Raw genomic sequence first — 17,280 nt, 5'->3', positions numbered from 1 at the left:
GAGGTAACGGGCGTTTTAGCGCCCCTGACGGTGTCTGAGACGCCTGAATAGGCACTAACTGATTTGCCGGCTGTCTCATGTCGTCAACAGTTTTTTGCAAAGTGCTGACATTGTCACGTAATTCTTTAAATACAACCATCCAGTCAGGTGTCGACTCCCTAGGGGGTGACATCACTAACACAGGCAATTGCTCTGCTTCCACATCATTTTCCTCCTCATACATGTCGACACAATCGTACCGACACCCAGCACACACACAGGGAATGCTCTGATAGAGGATAGGACCCCACTAGCCCTTTGGGGAGACAGAGGGAGAGTTTGCCAGCACACACCAGAGCGCTATATATATTCAGGGATAACCTTATATAAGTGTTACTCCCTTTATAGCTGCTGTATTATATATTAGCTGCCAATAGTGCCCCCCTCTCTTGTTTTACCCTGTTTCTGTAGTGTAGTCTGCAGGGGAGAGTCAGGGAGCCGTCCTTCCAGCGGAGCTGTGAAAGAAAATGGCGCTTGTGTGCTGAGGAGATAGGCTCCGCCCCCTTCACGGCGGCCTTTTCTCCCGCTTTTTTCTGGAAAACTGGCAGGGGTTAAATGCATCCATATAGCCCAGGAGCTATATGTGATGCATTTCTTTAGCCACATAAGGTTTTTATCAAGTTTTATTGCGTCTCAGGGCGCTCCACCCCAGCGCCCTGCACCCTCAGTGACCGGAGTGTGAAGTGTGCTGAGAGCAATGGCGCACAGCTGCAGTGCTGTGCGCTACCTTATCTGAAGACAGGAACGTCTTCTGCCGCCGCTTTCTCCGGACCTCTTCGCTCTTCTGGCTCTGTAAGGGGGCCGGCGGCGCGGCTCCGGGACCCATCCAGGCTGAACCTGTGATCGTCCCTCTGGAGCTAATGTCCAGTAGCCAAGAAGCCCAATCCACTCTGCACGCAGGTGAGTTCGCTTCTTCTCCCCTTAGTCCCGCGCTGCAGTGAGCCTGTTGCCAGCAGGACTCACTGAAAATAAAAAACCTAAGTATACTTTTACTTCTAAGCAGCTCAGGAGAGCCACCTAGATTGCACCCTTCTCGGCCAGGCACAAAATCTTAACTGAGGCTTGGAGGAGGGTCATAGGGGGAGGAGCCAGTGCACACCAGCTAATCCTAAAGCTTTTACTTTGTGCCCAGTCTCCTGCGGAGCCGCTATTCCCCATGGTCCTTACGGAAGTCCCAGCATCCACTAGGACGTCAAAGAAATAAGAATTTACTCACCGGTAATTCTATTTCTCATAGTCCGTAGTGGATGCTGGGGACTCCGTAAGGACCATGGGGATTAGCGGCTCCGCAGGAGACTGGGCACAACTACAAAGAAAACTTTAGACTACTGGTGTGCACTGGCTCCTCCCACCAAGACCGACCCCCCCCCCCCCCCCCCCCCAGTTAGGATACTGTGCCCGGAAGAGCTGACACAATTAGGAAGGATTTTGAATCCCGGGTAAGACTCATACCAGCCACACCAATCACACCGTATAACTCGTGATACAATACCCAGTTAACAGCATGATAACAACTGAGCCTCTCAACAGATAGCTCAACAATAACCCTTTAGTTAACAATAACTATATACAAGTATTGCAGACAATCCGCATTTGGGATGGGCGCCCAGCATCCACTACGGACTATGAGAAATAGAATTACCGGTGAGTAAATTCTTATTTTCTCTAACGTCCTAAGTGGATGCTGGGGACTCCGTAAGGACCATGGGGATTATACCAAAGCTCCCAAACGGGCGGGAGAGTGCGGATGACTCTGCAGCACCGAATGAGAGAACTCAAGGTCCTCCTCAGCCAGGGTATCAAAATTGTAGAATTTAGCAAACGTGTTTGCCCCTGACCAAGTAGCAGCTCGGCAAAGTTGAAGAGCCGAGACCCCTCGGGCAGCCGCCCAAGAAGGGCCCACTTTCCTCGTGGAATGGGCTTTTACTGATTTAGGATGCGGCAGTCCAGCCGCAGAATGTGCAAGCTGAATCGTACTACAGATCCAGCGAGCAATAGTCTGCTTAGAAGCAGGTGCACCCAACTTGTAGGGCGCATACAGGATAAAGAGCGAGTCAGTCTTCCTGACTCCAGCTGTCCTGGAAACATAAATTTTTAGGGCCCTGACTACATCCAACAACTTGGAAGCCTCCAAGTCATTTGTAGCCGCAGGCACCACGATAGGTTGGTTCAGATGAAAAGCTGAAACCACTTTGGAGAGAAACTGGGGACGAGTCCTCAATTCTGCCCTATCCATATGGAAAATCAGATAAGGGCTTTTACATGACAAAGCCGCCAATTCTGAAATACGCCTGGCTGAAGCCAAGGCCAACAACATGACCACTTTCCACGCGAGATATTTTAAATCCACGGTTTTCAGTGGCTCAAACCAATGTGACTTTAGGAAATCCAACACCACGTTGAGATCCCAAGGTGCCACTGGAGGCACAAAAGGGGGCTGAATATGCAGCACTCCCTTAACAAAAGTCTGAACTTCAGGTAGTGAAGCCAATTCTCTCTGGAAGAAAATCGACAGAGCCGAAATCTGGACCTTAATGGAACCCAATTTAAGGCCCATAGTCACCCCTGACTGTAGGAAGTGCAGGAACCGGCCCAGCTGAAATTCTTCCGTTGGGGCCTTCCTGGCCTCACACCATGCAACATATTTTCGCCATATGCGGTGATAATGGTTCGCGGTTACTTCTTTCCTAGCTTTTATCAGCGTAGGAATGACTTCCTCCGGAATGCCCTTTTCCTTCAGGATCCGGTGTTCAACCGCCATGCCGTCAAACGCAGCCGCGGTAAGTCTTGGAACAGACCAGGCCCCTGCTGCAGCAGGTCCTGTCTGAGCGGTAGAGGCCATGGGTTCTCTGACATCATTTCTTGAAGTTCCGGATACCACGCTCTTCTTGGCCAATCCGGAACAATGAGTATAGTTCTTACTCCTCTTCTCCTTATTATCCTCAGTACCTTTGGTATGAGAGGAAGAGGAGGGAACACAAACCGACTGGTACACCCACGGTGTTACCAGAGCGTCCACAGCTATCGCCTACGGGTCTCTTAACCTGGCGCAATATTGTTCTAGCTTTTTGTTTAGGCGGGACGCCATCATGTCCACCTGTGGTTTTTCCCACTGGTTTACAATCATTTGAAAGACTTCTGGATGAAGTCCCCACTCTCCCGGGTGGAGGTCGTGCCTGCTGAGGAAGTCTGCTTCCCAGTTGCCCACTCCCGGAATGAACACTGCTGACAGTGCCAACACGTGATTTTCCGCCCATCGGAGAATCCTTGTGGCTCCTGCCATCGCCGTCCTGCTTCTCGTGCCGCCCTGTCGATTTACATGGGCGACTGCCGTGATGTTGTCTGACTGGATCAGTACCGACTGGTTTTGAAGCAGGGGTTTTGCCTGACTTAGGGCATTGTAAATGGCCCTTAGTTCCAGAATATTTATGTGCAGGGAAGTCTCCTGACTTGTCCATAGTCCTTGGAAGTTTCTTCCCTGTGTGACTGCTCCCCAGCCTCGAAGGCTGGCATCCGTGGTCACCAGGACCCAGTCCTGTATGCCGAATCTGCGGCCCTCTTGAAGATGAGCACTCTGCAGCCACCACAGCAGAGACACCCTTGTCCTTGGAGACAGGGCTATCAGACGATGCATCTGAAGATGCGATCCGGACCACTTGTCCAACAGGTCCCACTGAAAGGTTCTTGCATGAAACCTGCCGAATGGAATCGCTTCGTAGGAAGCTACCATTTTTCCCAGGATCCGCGTGCAGTGATGCACCGACACCTGTTTTGGTTTTAGGAGGCCTCTGACTAGAGATGACAGCTCCTTGGCCTTCTCCTCCGGGAGAAACACTTTTCTCTGTTCTGTGTCCAGAACCATCCCTAGGAACAGCAGGCGTGTCGTAGGGACCAGCTGTGACTTTGGAATGTTTAGAATCCAGCCGTGCTGTTGCAGCACTTCCCGAGATAGTGCTACCCCTACCAATAACTGTTCTCTGGACCTCGCTTTTATCAGGAGATCGTCCAAGTACGGGATAATTAAAACTCCCTTCCTTCGAAGGAGTATCATCATTTCCGCCATTACCTTGGTAAAAACCCTCGGAGCCGTGGAGAGACCGAACGGCAACGTCTGGAATTGGTAATGACAATCTTGTACCACAAACCTGAGGTACTCCTGGTGAGGATGGTAAATGGGGACATGTAGGTAAGCATCCTTGATGTCCAGCGATACCATGTGATCTCCCTCGTCCAGGCTCGCAAAAACCGCCCTGAGCGATTCCATCTTGAACTTGAATTTTTTTATATATGTGTTCAAGGATTTCAAATTTAAAATAAGAATTTACTTACCGATAATTCTATTTCTCGGAGTCCGTAGTGGATGCTGAAGTTCCTGAAAGGACCATGGGGAATAGCGGCTCCGCAGGAGACAGGGCACAAAAAGTAAAGCTTTTAACCATGTGGTGTGTACTGGCTCCTCCCCCTATGACCCTCCTCCAAGCCTCAGTTAGGTACTGTGCCCGGACGAGCGTACACAATAAGGAAGGATCTTGAATCCCGGGTAAGACTCATACCAGCCACACCAATCACACCGTACAACTTGTGATCTAAAACCCAGTAAACAGTATGATAACAGAGGAGCCTCTGAAAGATGGCTTCCTACAACAATAACCCGATGAAGGCAACAATAACTATGTACAATTATTGCAGATAATCCGCACTTGGGATGGGCGCCCAGCATCCACTACGGACTCCGAGAAATAGAATTATCGGTAAGTAAATTCTTATTTTCTCTATCGTCCTAGTGGATGCTGGGGTTCCTGAAAGGACCATGGGGATTATACCAAAGCTCCCAAACGGGCGGGAGAGTGCGGATGACTCTGCAACACCGAATGAGAGAACTCCAGGTCCTCTTTTGCCAGGGTATCAAATTTGTAGAATTTTACAAACGTGTTCTCCCCCGACCACGTAGCTGCTCGGCAGAGTTGTAATGCCGAGACCCCTCGGGCAGCCGCCCAAGATGAGCCCACCTTCCTTGTGGAATGGGCCTTAACAGATTTAGGCTGTGGCAGGCCTGCCACAGAATGTGCAAGTTGAATTGTGCTACAAATCCAACGAGCAATCGACTGCTTAGAAGCAGGAGCACCCAGCTTGTTGGGTGCATACAGTATAAACAGCGAGTCAGATTTTCTGACTCCAGCCGTCCTTGAAATGTATATTTTTAAAGCTCTAACAACGTCCAACAACTTGGAGTCCTCCAAGTCGCTTGTAGCCGCAGGCACTACAATAGGCTGGTTCAGGTGAAACGCTGATACCACCTTAGGGAGAAAATGCGGACGCGTCCGCAGTTCTGCCCTATCCGAATGGAAAAATAGATATGGGCTTTTGTAAGATAAAGCCGCCAGTTCTGACACTCTCCTGGCTGAAGCCAGGGCCAGTAGCATGGTTACTTTCCATGTGAGATATTTCAAATCCACCTTTTTTAGTGGTTCAAACCAATGGGATTTGAGGAAATCTAAAACTACGTTTAGATCCCACGGTGCCACCGGAGGCACTACAGGGGGCTGTATACGCAGTACACCCTTAACAAAAGTCTGGACCTCAGGAACTGAGGCCAATTCTTTTTGGAAGAATATTGACAGGGCCGAAATTTGAACCTTAATAGATCCCAACTTGAGACCCATAGACAATCCTGATTGCAGGAAATGCAGGAATCGACCCAGTTGAAATTCCTCCGTCGGAGCACTCCGATCCTCGCACCACGCAACATATTTTCGCCAAATGCGGTGATAATGTTGCGCGGTTACTTCCTTCCTTGCTTTAATCAAAGTAGGAATGACTTCTTCCGGAATGCCTTTTCCCTTTAGGATCCGGCGTTCAACCGCCATGCCGTCAAACGCAGCCGCGGTAAGTCTTGAAACAGACAGGGACCTTGCTGAAGCAGGTCCCTTCTCAGAGGTAGAGGCCACGGATCGTCCGTGATCATCTCTTGAAGTTCCGGGTACCAAGTCCTTCTTGGCCAATCCGGAGCCACTAGTATCGTTCTTACTCCTCTTTTCCTTATAATTCTCAATACCTTTGGTATGAGAGGCAGAGGAGGAAACACATACACCGACTGGTACACCCAAGGCGTTACCAGCGCGTCCACAGCTATTGCCTGCGGGTCGCTTGACCTGGCGCAATACCTGTCCAGTTTTTTGTTGAGGCGAGACGCCATCATGTCCACCATTGGTCTTTCCCAACGGGTTACAAGCATGTGGAAAACTTCTGGATGAAGTCCCCACTCTCCCGGGTGAAGGTCGTGTCTGCTGAGGAAGTCTGCTTCCCAGTTGTCCACTCCCGGGATGAACACTGCTGACAGTGCCATCACATGATTCTCCGCCCAGCGAAGAATCCTCGCAGCTTCTGCCATTGCACTCCTGCTTCTTGTACCGCCCTGTCTGTTTACATGGGCGACTGCCGTGATGTTGTCCGACTGGATCAACACCGGTTTTCCTAGAAGCAGAGGTTCTGCCTGACTTAGAGCATTGTAGATTGCTCTTAGTTCCAGAATGTTTATGTGAAGAGACATCTCCAGGCTCGACCACACTCCCTGGAAGTTCCTTCCTTGTGTGACTGCTCCCCAGCCTCTCAGGCTGGCGTCCGTGGTCACCAGGATCCAATCCTGTATGCCGAATCTGCGGCCCTCCAATAGATGAGCGCTCTGCAACCACCACAGAAGAGATACCCTTGTCCTTGGAGACAGGGTTATCCGCCGGTGCATCTGAAGATGCGACCCTGACCATTTGTCGAGCAGATCCCTCTGGAAAATTCTTGCGTGGAATCTGCCGAATGGAATTGCTTCGTAAGAAGCCACCATTTTTCCCAGGACTCTTGTGCATTGATGTACAGACACCTTTCCTGGTTTTAGGAGGTTCCTGACAAGTTCGGATAACTCCTTGGCTTTTTCCTCCGGGAGAAATACCTTTTTCTGAACCGTGTCCAGAATCATCCCTAGGAACAGCAGACGTGTTGTCGGAATTAACTGGGATTTTGGAATATTCAAAATCCACCCATGCTGTTTTAGCACTTCTTGAGACAGTGCTACTCCCATCTCTAGCTGTTCTCTTGACCTTGCCCTTATCAGGAGATCGTCCAAGTATGGGATAATTAACACGCCTTTTCTTCGAAGAAGAATCATCATCTCGGCCATTACTTTGGTAAAGACCCGAGGTGCCGTGGACAATCCAAACGGCAGCGTCTGAAACGGATAGTGACAGTTTTGTACGACGAACCTGAGGTACCCCTGGTGTGAGGGGTAAATTGGGACGTGGAGATACGCATCCTTGATGTCCAAGGATACCATAAAGTCCCCTTCTTCCAGGTTCGCTATCACCGCTCTGAGTGACTCCATCTTGAACTTGAACTTTTTTATGTACAGGTTCAGGGATTTCAGATTTAGAACAGGTCTTACCGAGCCGTCCGGCTTCGGTACCACAAATAGAGTGGAATAATACCCCTTTCCCTGTTGTAAAAGGGGTACTTTGACTATCACCTGCTGAGAGTACAGCTTGTGAACGGCTTCCAAGACCGTCACCCTGTCGGAGGGGGACGTTGGTAAAGCAGACTTCAGGAAACGGCGAGGTGGAGACGTCTCTAGTTCTAACCTGTACCCCTGAGATATTATCTGCAGGATCCAGGGATCTACCTGCGAGTGAGCCCACTGCGCGCTGAAATTCTTGAGACGACCCCCCACCGCCCCCGAGTCCGCTTGAGAAGCCCCAGCGTCATGCTGAGGCTTTTGTAGAAGCGGGGGAGGGCTTCTGTTCCTGGGAAGGAGCTGCCTGTTGCTGTCTCTTCCCCTTTCCTCTGCCTCGTGGCAGATATGAATATCCCTTTGCTCTCTTGTTTTTAAAGGAACGAAAGGGCTGCGGTTGAAAAGTCGGTGTCTTTTTCTGTTGGGGAGTGACTTGAGGTAAAAAGGTGGATTTCCCGGCTGTAGCCGTGGCCACCAAATCCGATAGACCGACTCCAAATAACTCCTCCCCTTTATACGGCAAAACTTCCATATGCCGTTTTGAGTCCGCATCGCCTGACCACTGTCGCATCCATAAACTTCTTCTGGCCGAAATGGACATAGCACTTACCCGTGATGCCAGCGTGCAGATATCCCTCTGTGCATCACGCATATAAAGAAATGCATCCTTTATTTGCTCCAAAGACAGTAAAACATTGTCCCTATCCAGGGTATCAATATTTTCAATCAGGGACTCTGACCAAGCTACTCCAGCACTGCACATCCAGGCTGTCGCTATAGCTGGTCGTAGTATAACACCTGTATGTGTGTATATACTTTTTTGGATATTTTCCATCCTCCTATCTGCTGGATCTTTAAGTGCGGCCGTCTCAGGAGAGGGTAACGCCACTTGTTTTGATAAGCGTGTGAGCGCCTTGTCCACCCTAGGAGGTGTTTCCCAGCGCGCCCTAACCTCTGGCGGGAAAGGGTATAAAGCCAATAACTTCTTTGAAATTAGCATTTTTTTATCGGGGGCAACCCACGCTTCATCACACACCTCATTTAATTCTTCTGATTCAGGAAAAACTATAGGTAGTTTTTTCACACCCCACATAATACCCTGTTTAGTGGTACCTGTAGTATCAGCTATATGTAACGCCTCCTTCATTGCTAAAATCATATAACGTGTGGCCCTACTGGAAAATACGGTTGATTCGTCACCGTCACCACTGGAATCAGTGCCTGTGTCTGGGTCTGTGTCGACCGACTGAGGCAAAGGGCGTTTTACAGCCCCTGACGGTGTTTGAGGCGCCTGGACAGGCACTAATTGATTGTCCGGCCGTCTCATGTCGTCAAACGACTGCTTTAGCGTGTTGACACTATCCCGTAATTCCATAAATAAAGGCATCCATTCTGGTGTCGACCCCCTAGGAGGTGACATCCCCATATTTGGCAATTGCTCCGCCTCCACACCAATATCGTCCTCATACATGTCGACACACGCGTACCGACACACAGCAGACACACAGGGAATGCTCTAAACGAAGACAGGACCCCACTAGCCCTTTGGGGAGACAGAGGGAGAGTCTGCCAGCACACACCAAAAGCGCTATATATGACAGGGATAGCCTTATAATAAGTGCTCCCTATATAGCTGCTTTAAATATATATAATGCCACAATTTTGCCCCCCCTCTCTTGTTTTACCCTGTTTCTGTAGTGCAGTGCAGGGGAGAGACTGGGAGCCTTCCTGACCAGCGGAGCTGTGAGAGGAAAATGGCGCCGTGTGCTGAGGAGATAGGCCCCGCCCCTTTTTCGGCGGGCTCGTCTCCCGCTCTTCAATGGATTCAGGCAGGGGTTAAATATCTCCATATAGCCCCCGGAGGCTATATGTGAGGTATTTTATGCCTAAAAAAGGTTTCTCATTGCTGCCCAGGGCGCCCCCCCCCCCAGCGCCCTGCACCCTCAGTGACTGCCGTGTGAAGTGTGCTGGGAGCAATGGCGCACAGCTGCAGTGCTGTGCGCTACCTTAAGAAGACTGAGGAGTCTTCTGCCGCCGATTCTGGACCATCTTCTGTCTTCAGCATCTGCAAGGGGGCCGGCGGCGTGGCTCCGGTGACCCATCCAGGCTGTACCTGTGATCGTCCCTCTGGAGCTTGATGTCCAGTAGCCAAGAAGCCAATCCATCCTGCACGCAGGTGAGTTGACTCCTTCTCCCCTAAGTCCCTCGCTGCAGTGATCCTGTTGCCAGCAGGAATCGCTGTAAAATAAAAAACCTAGCTAAACTTTTTCTAAGCAGCTCTTTAGGAGAGCCACCTAGATTGCACCCTTCTCGGCCGGGCACAAAAACCTAACTGAGGCTTGGAGGAGGGTCATAGGGGGAGGAGCCAGTACACACCACATGGTTAAAAGCTTTACTTTTTGTGCCCTGTCTCCTGCGGAGCCGCTATTCCCCATGGTCCTTTCAGGAACCCCAGCATCCACTAGGACGATAGAGAAAATGGGTTTCGGTACCACAAACATTGTGGAATAGTAACCCCTTCCTTGTTGAAGTAGGGGCACCTTTACTATCACTTGTTGTGAATACAGCTTTTGAAATGCCAGTAACACTGCCTCCCTGCCTGAGGGAGTGGTTGGCAAGGCAGATTTGAGGAAACGGCGGGGGGGAGACGTCTCGAATTCCAGTTTGTACCCCTGAGATACTATTTGAAGGATCCAGGGATCCACCCATGAGCGAGCCCACTGCTTGCTGAAATGCTTGAGACGGGCCCCCACCGTATCTGGCTCTGCCTGTGGAGCCCCAGCGTCATGCTGTGGACTTTGAGGAAGCGGGGGAGGACTTTTGCTCCTGGGAACTGGCTGTATGTTGCAGCTTTTTCCCTCTACCTCTGGGCAGAAAGGACGCGCCTTTAACCCACTTGCCCCTATTGGGCCGAAAGGACTGTACCTGATAATACGGTGCTTTCTTAGGTTGTGAGGGAACATGGGGCAAAAATGTAGACTTCCCAGCTGTGGCTGTGGCAACGAGGTCCGAGAGACCATCCCCGAACTCCTCCTCACCCTTATAAGGCAGAACTTCCATGTGTCGTTTGGAATCTGCATCACCTGTCCACTGCCGAGTCCATAACCCTCTCCTGGCAGAAATGGACATTGCACTAATTTTGGATGCCAGCCGGCAAATATCCCTCTGTGCATCCCTCATGTATAAAAGTGCGTCTTTTATATGCTCTACGTTCAGCAAAATAGTGTCCCTATCTAGGGTATCTATATTTTCTGACAGGGAATCTGACCACGCAGCAGCAGCGCTGCACATCCAGGCTGAAGCTATAGCCGGTCTCAGTATCACACCTGTGTGTGTATATATAGATTTCAGGATAGCCTCCTGCTTTCTATCAGCAGATTCCTTCAGGGCGGCTGTATCCGGAGACGGTAGAGCCACCTTCTTCGACAAGCGTGTGAGCGCCTTATCCACCCTAGGGGATGTTTCCCAGCGTGACCTATCCTCTGGCGGGAAAGGGTACGCCATTAGTAACCTCTTAGAAATTACCATCTTTTTATCAGGGGAAGCCCACGCTTCTTCACACACTTCATTTAACTCTTCAGATGGAGGAAAAGCTACTGGTAGTTTTTTCTCTCCAAACATTATACCCTTTTTGTGGTACCGGGGGTAACATCAGAAATGTGTAACACATTTTTCATTGCCTCAATCATGTAACGTGTGGCCCTACTGGAAGTTACATTAGTCTCATAGTCGTCGACACTGGAGTCAGTATCCGTGTCGACATCTGTGTCAACCATCTGAGGTAGCGGGCGTTTTAGAGCCCCTGATGGTTTTTGAGACGCCTGGGCAGGCACAGGCTGAGAAGCCGGCTGTCCCACATTAGGTATGTCGTCAAACCTTTTATGTAAGGAGTCGACACTATCACGTAATTCCTTCCACAGCACCATCCACTCAGGTGTCGACCCCGCAGGGGGTGACATCACATTTACAGGCATCTGCTCCGCCTCCACATAAGCCTCATCAAACATGTCAACACAGCCGTACCGACACACCGCAAACACACAGGGAATGCTCTGACAGAGGACAGGACCCCACAAAGCCCTTTGGAGAGACAGAGAGAGAGTATGCCAGCACACACCAGAGCGCTATATAACACTGGGATCCCACTATCAATGAGTGTTTTCCCTATAGCTGCTTTTATATATATATATATATATATATATATATATATATATATATATATATATATATATATATATATATATATATATATATATTACACACATAGATAGATAGATAGATATATCTATCTATCTATACTGCGCCTAAATTTAGTGCCCCCCCTCTTTTTTACCCTTCTGTAGTTTTCTCAGACTGCAGGGGAGAGCCAGGGAGCTTCCTTCCAGCGGAACTGTGAGGGGAAAATGGCGCCAGTGTGCTGAGGGAGAAGCCCCGCCCCCTTTTCGGCGGACTTTCTCCCGCTTTTTCTGTTATACTGGCAGGGGTAATTTTGCATCTATATAGCCCCTGGGACTATATATGATGCATATTTTGCCAGCCAAGGTGTTATCTATTGCCCTCAGGGCGCCCCCCCCCCCCCAGCGCCCTGCACCCATCAGTGACCGAAGTATGAGGTGTACATGAGGAGCAATGGCGCACAGCTGCAGTGCTGTGCGCTACCTTGGTGAAGACTGAAGTCTTCTGCCGCCGATTTTCCGGACCTTCTTCGTGCTACTGGCTCTGTAAGGGGGACGGCGGCGCGGCTCCGGGAACGAACACCAAGGTCGGGTCCTGCGGTCGATCCCTCTGGAGCTAATGGTGTCCAGTAGCCTAAGAAGCCCAAACTACCACCTGTTAGGTAGGTTCGCTTCTTCTCCCCTTAATCCCTCGCTGCAGTGAGTGTTGCCAGCAGATCTCACTGAAAATAAAAAACCTAAATACACTTTCTTTCTAGGTGCTCAGGAGAGCCCCTAGTGTGCATCCAGCTCGGCCGGGCACAAGAATCTAACTGAGGTCTGGGGGGGGGGGGGGGTCTTGGTGGGAGGAGCCAGTGCACACCAGTAGTCTAAAGCTTTCTTTGTAGTTGTGCCCAGTCTCCTGCGGAGCTGCTAATCCCCATGGTCCTTACGGAGTCCCCAGCATCCACTTAGGACGTTAGAGAAATTAGATTTGCCTGCCGTAGCAGTGGATACCAGGTCCGAGAGACCTTCCCCAAACAATTCCTCACCCTTGTAAGGTAAAACCTCCATATGCCTTTTTGAGTCGGCATCACCTGTCCATTGTCGGGTCCAAAGGACTCTTCTTGCCGAGATCGACATAGCGTTGATTCTCGAACCCAATAGACCAATGTCTCTTTGTGCATCTCTCATATATAAGACAGCATCTTTTATATGTCCTAGGGTCAATAGGATGGTATCCTTATCCAGGGTATCAAATTCCGCTGATAAGGTATCTGTCCATGCTGCTACAGCACTACACACCCATGCAGACGCAATAGCCGGTCTGAGTAAGGTACCTGAATGTGTATAAATGAACTTCAGGGTAACCTCCTGCTTGCAATCAGCAGGATCCCTGAGGGTAGCCGTATCTTGGGAAGGCAGCGCTACCTTTTTGGATAAGCGTGTCAAAGCTTTATCCAGCCTAGGGGATGATTCCCATCGTATCCTGTCCGTTGGTGGGAAAGGATACGCCATAAGAATCCTTTTGGGAATCTGCAGTTTCTTGTCTGGAGATTTCCACGCTTTTTCACATAACTCATTCAGCTCATGTGACGGGGGAAATTTATCTCAGTTTTCTTTCCCTTATACATGTGTACCCACGTGTCAGGGACAGGGGGTTCCTCTGTGATATGCAAAACATCTTTGATTGCAATCATCATATATCGAATACATTTAGCCACCTTTGGCTGTAATTTTGCATCATCATAATCGACACTGGAGTCAGAATCCGTGTCAACTATTTGGGATAGTGGGCGCTTTTCGGACCCTGAAGGTCCCTGCGACATAGGTACAGGCATGGGTTGACTCCCTGACTGTTCCCTAGCTTCAACTTTATCCAATCTTTTGTGCAATAAATTTAAATTGGCACTTAAAACATTCCACATATCCAGTCAGGTGTCGGCGCTGTCGACTGCGACACCATTCATTTGCTCCTCCTCCTCAGAAAAGCCTTCTACCTCAGACATGTCGGCACACACGTACCGACACCACACACTCAGGGAACCTTCTTATCTGAGGACAGTTCCCCCACAAGGCCCTTAGGAGATACAGAGAGAGAGAATGCCAGCACACACCCAGCGCTATAATAACCCAGGACAAAAACACAATATTTATGTTTACCCAGATAGCGCTTTTATACTCAATTCGCCAATTATGTGCCCCCCCCCCCTCTACTTTAAAACCCTCTCGTCACCGTGATCTAAGAAGGGGAGAGTCCGGGGAGCTTCCTCTCAGCGGTGCTGTGGAGAAAAAAATGGCGCTGGTGAGTGCCGAAGGAGAAGCCCCGTCCCCTCGGCGGTGGGCTTCTGTCCCGCTCTAAAATACAAAACTTTGGCGGGGGCTCGTAGGTATATACCATGGCCGGCTGTATATACCCATCTTTTGCCAGGAGAGGTTTATTTGCTGCCCAGGGCACCCCCCCCGCGCCCTGCACCCTTACAGTGACACAGTATGTGAGGTGAATGGGAGCAATGGCGCACAGCTGCAGTGCTGTGCGTTACCTCATTGAAGAACATTGAAGTCTTCTGCCGCCTCTGATGTCTTCTAACTTCTCATACTCATGTGGCTTCTACCTTCAGCTCTGTGAGGAGGACAGCGGCGCAGCTCCGGGACGGACGGCGAGGATGAGACCTGCGTACCGATCCCTCTGGAGCTAATTGTGTCCAGTAGCCTAAGAAGCAGAGCCTCTCAACTCACAGAAGTAGGTCTGCTTCTCTCCCCTTAGTCCCACGATGCAGGGAGTCTGTTGCCAGCAAGCTCCTGAAAATAAAAAAACCTACTTTGTCAGAAACTCAGGAGAGACTCTGAAAAGCACCCAGTCTCCTCTGGGCACAGTAATCAACTGAGGTCTGAAAGAGGGGCATAGAGGGAGGAGCCAGTGCACACCCAAATCCTAAAGTCTTTCTTAAAGTGCCCATGTCTCCTGCGGAGCCCGTCTATCCCCATGGTCCTTACGGAGTCCCCAGCATCCTCTAGGACGTAAGGGAGTTTGCCAGCACACACCCAGCGCCTCACCCGGTCTGAAGGAATTTACAAAACCCCAGACCTAGCAGCGCTTTTAGATTTAAATAAATACAACACCAAATACGCTGTGCCCCCCCCCCCCTGCTTTTGCACAGTTACTTGAGACAGAAGTGAAGGGCCAGGACCAGCGTCTCTGCAGCTTGCTGTGAAGAGAAAATGGCGCTGATTAGAGCTGGAGGACGAAGACCCGCCCCCTACATGGCGCAATTGTGTCCCTCTATTATTTATACTGGCGGGGGTCTGTATACAGTGCCTATGCACTGTATACTGTCTTGCCAGTCCCCAAAATTAGGTTTAATTGCTGCCCGAGGCGCCCTCCCTGCGCCCTGCACCCATATAGTGCCGTTAGAGTGTGGGAGCAATGGTGCGCAGCGCGACCACTGCGCGGTACCTCCGAAGATCAGAAGTCTTCTGCCGCCTATGAAGTCTTCTTGCTTCTGCTACTCACCCGGCTTCTCTCTTCAGGCTCTGTGAGGGGGACTGCGGCGCGGCTCCGGGAACGAGCAGCTAGGCGCACCAAGTGATCGGACCCTCTGGAGCTAATGGTGTCCAGTAGCCTAAGAAGCAGAGCCTTTAAACTCACAGAAGTAGGTATGCTTCTCTCCCCTCAGTCCCACGAAGCAGGGAGCCTGTTGCCATCAGTGCTCCCTGAAAATAAGAAACCTAACAAAAGTATTTTCTAGAGAAACTCTGCAGAGCTTCCCTAGTGTGTGTCCAGTCTCTGTGGGCACAGAATCTAACTGAGGTCTGGAGGAGGGGCATAGAGGGAGGAGCCAGTTCACGCCCATTTAAAGTCTTCAAGTGCCCATGTCTCCTGCGGATCCAGTCTATACCCCATGGTCCTTTTGGAGTCCCCAGCATCCTCTAGGACGAAGGAGGAAAAAACTTTTTCTAAAGAAGCTCTGTAGAGCGCCCCTAGCTGTGACCGGCTCCTCCGGGCACATTTTCTAAACAGAATCTGGTAGGAGGGGCATAGAGGGAGGAGCCAGCCCACACTGTTAAACTCTTAAAGTGCCAATGGATCCTGGTGGACTAGTCTATACCCCATGGTACTAATGTGGACCCCAGCATCCTCTAGGACGCAAGAGAAATCATTCATGCTGGAAGAATTTGGGAAAATTTGGGATTGGCCAATATACCGGAGAACCGCAGGATCTGCAGTGAACTGGAGCGCTAACCCAAAAAGGGTCGCCAATTGCCTGCTGAAAGTTCCTGAGGTTATACATGGTAAGGTTGGATAGCAACACTACCAAGTACTCTCCAGTCCGGAAAGGCATCTGAAAATCCGACCTGAGACCATCAACAGGAATCTCTGTAGTTGTCAAAGCGTATCCTGGCTAGGGACGCCTAAGGACTAAACCCCCCTATCAGGCAAGCAGACTTGTCTTAGAGAAGTTAATGTTTAAGACTGCTCCAGTGTCCCCTAGTGGATGAAAGAAAAGATACAGCCCAGGTCACACAGTCACTAACCTGTAACTTAAGAAAAGTTAGTAATGTAAATGGGCATAGAAACCCAAAACCCTAACACAATTTGACAAACATTTGTAAGGATCACATCCTAGGTTAACTTGTGATTTTATCTCAGTCAATAGTGAGAGAACCAAAATAATACAGGCATTAGCAAATGGTACACCTGGAGCTATAAGATTACTAGCTAAGAGTACGCTATAAAGGTAATCGTATTAGTAGTGTTTCCAGTGTCCCCCCATGTATCATAGAGAAACTAGCGTTCCAGGCAGCCACCATGTAAATGCTTACCTCAGTATATTAGTCTGGTCCGATCTCTCCAGCACTTTTGCCACCAGGAGGTTGACAGACCGCACCACTTGCTGCCCCTCCTCAAGATCTTCCACCCGGGAATCCAACATGAGGGTGATCAGACCATGCATAAGATCTTTCAGAACGCCAGTGGAGGCCTCCCGTGCCAGACTTTCCATCCGGAAGAGCTGTGGGGAGATTTATAGTCTCATCACTAACCAAAAGGAGGTGTACATCATTTCCAAGACCTTCTATTAGGACCCGCAGAAGAACAGTGGAACAGGTTAGCACACTTCTTCAAATCTAGACAACTTACTGAAATCATGTTTCCAATGATGCAGCTATACAGGCGTACAATGTCATCCTTATCCAGCCGCTCATCTGCCATGTGGGTGTTGTACACCAGGCGTAGCTGCATAGACGTAGCAATCAAGAACTGGTCTATGTGGCCAGACATGGCTTCGGCCTTATCTTCTTGCCGCAAGACTTCATCAATCTGAAAGAGGAGTCCGCTGTAATTCGGAATTTATGGCCTCAAAAATTAATCTCAACATCCTCTAAATGGTAGGTAATTGGTACCTGGGCTAAAGCTTGGATACTGGCATTGATGTCACCACTGGCAACTTGGGAGATCACAAAGTTGATGGTAGAAGCAGTGTTACTGTGCATGTCATCAAAATGTGGGGAGACCGCCCGAATCCTGTGGGCAAAATACGGTCATAATATGTAGCAGTGACACAAGACCGCTCCCTCGTTGGGTAACTGCAG

At 49.9% G+C, this 17,280-nt stretch overlaps 1 protein-coding gene across 11 annotated transcripts in view; it reads right to left on the bottom strand.

Annotated features, from left to right (window-relative positions):
- The window catches only part of CKAP5 (cytoskeleton associated protein 5), a 334,214-nt gene that overhangs the window by 100,346 nt on the left and 216,588 nt on the right, over positions 1 to 17,280 (bottom strand). For all 11 annotated transcript variants that reach the window (XM_063944545.1, XM_063944546.1, XM_063944541.1 and 8 more), the window contains 3 exons: positions 17,092 to 17,212; positions 16,829 to 17,008; positions 16,513 to 16,700 (listed from right to left, as the gene is read on the bottom strand). In XM_063944545.1, coding sequence (XP_063800615.1) covers positions 16,513 to 16,700; positions 16,829 to 17,008; positions 17,092 to 17,212 — 489 coding nt within the window. The remainder of the gene's footprint in view (positions 1 to 16,512; positions 16,701 to 16,828; positions 17,009 to 17,091; positions 17,213 to 17,280) is intronic.

This window comes from Pseudophryne corroboree, chromosome 11 (genome assembly GCF_028390025.1).
Source record: "Pseudophryne corroboree isolate aPseCor3 chromosome 11, aPseCor3.hap2, whole genome shotgun sequence".
Lineage (NCBI taxonomy): Eukaryota > Metazoa > Chordata > Amphibia > Anura > Myobatrachidae > Pseudophryne > Pseudophryne corroboree.
The sequence above is the reverse complement of the archived record's forward strand: the minus strand, read 5'-3'. Positions and strand labels throughout refer to the sequence as shown.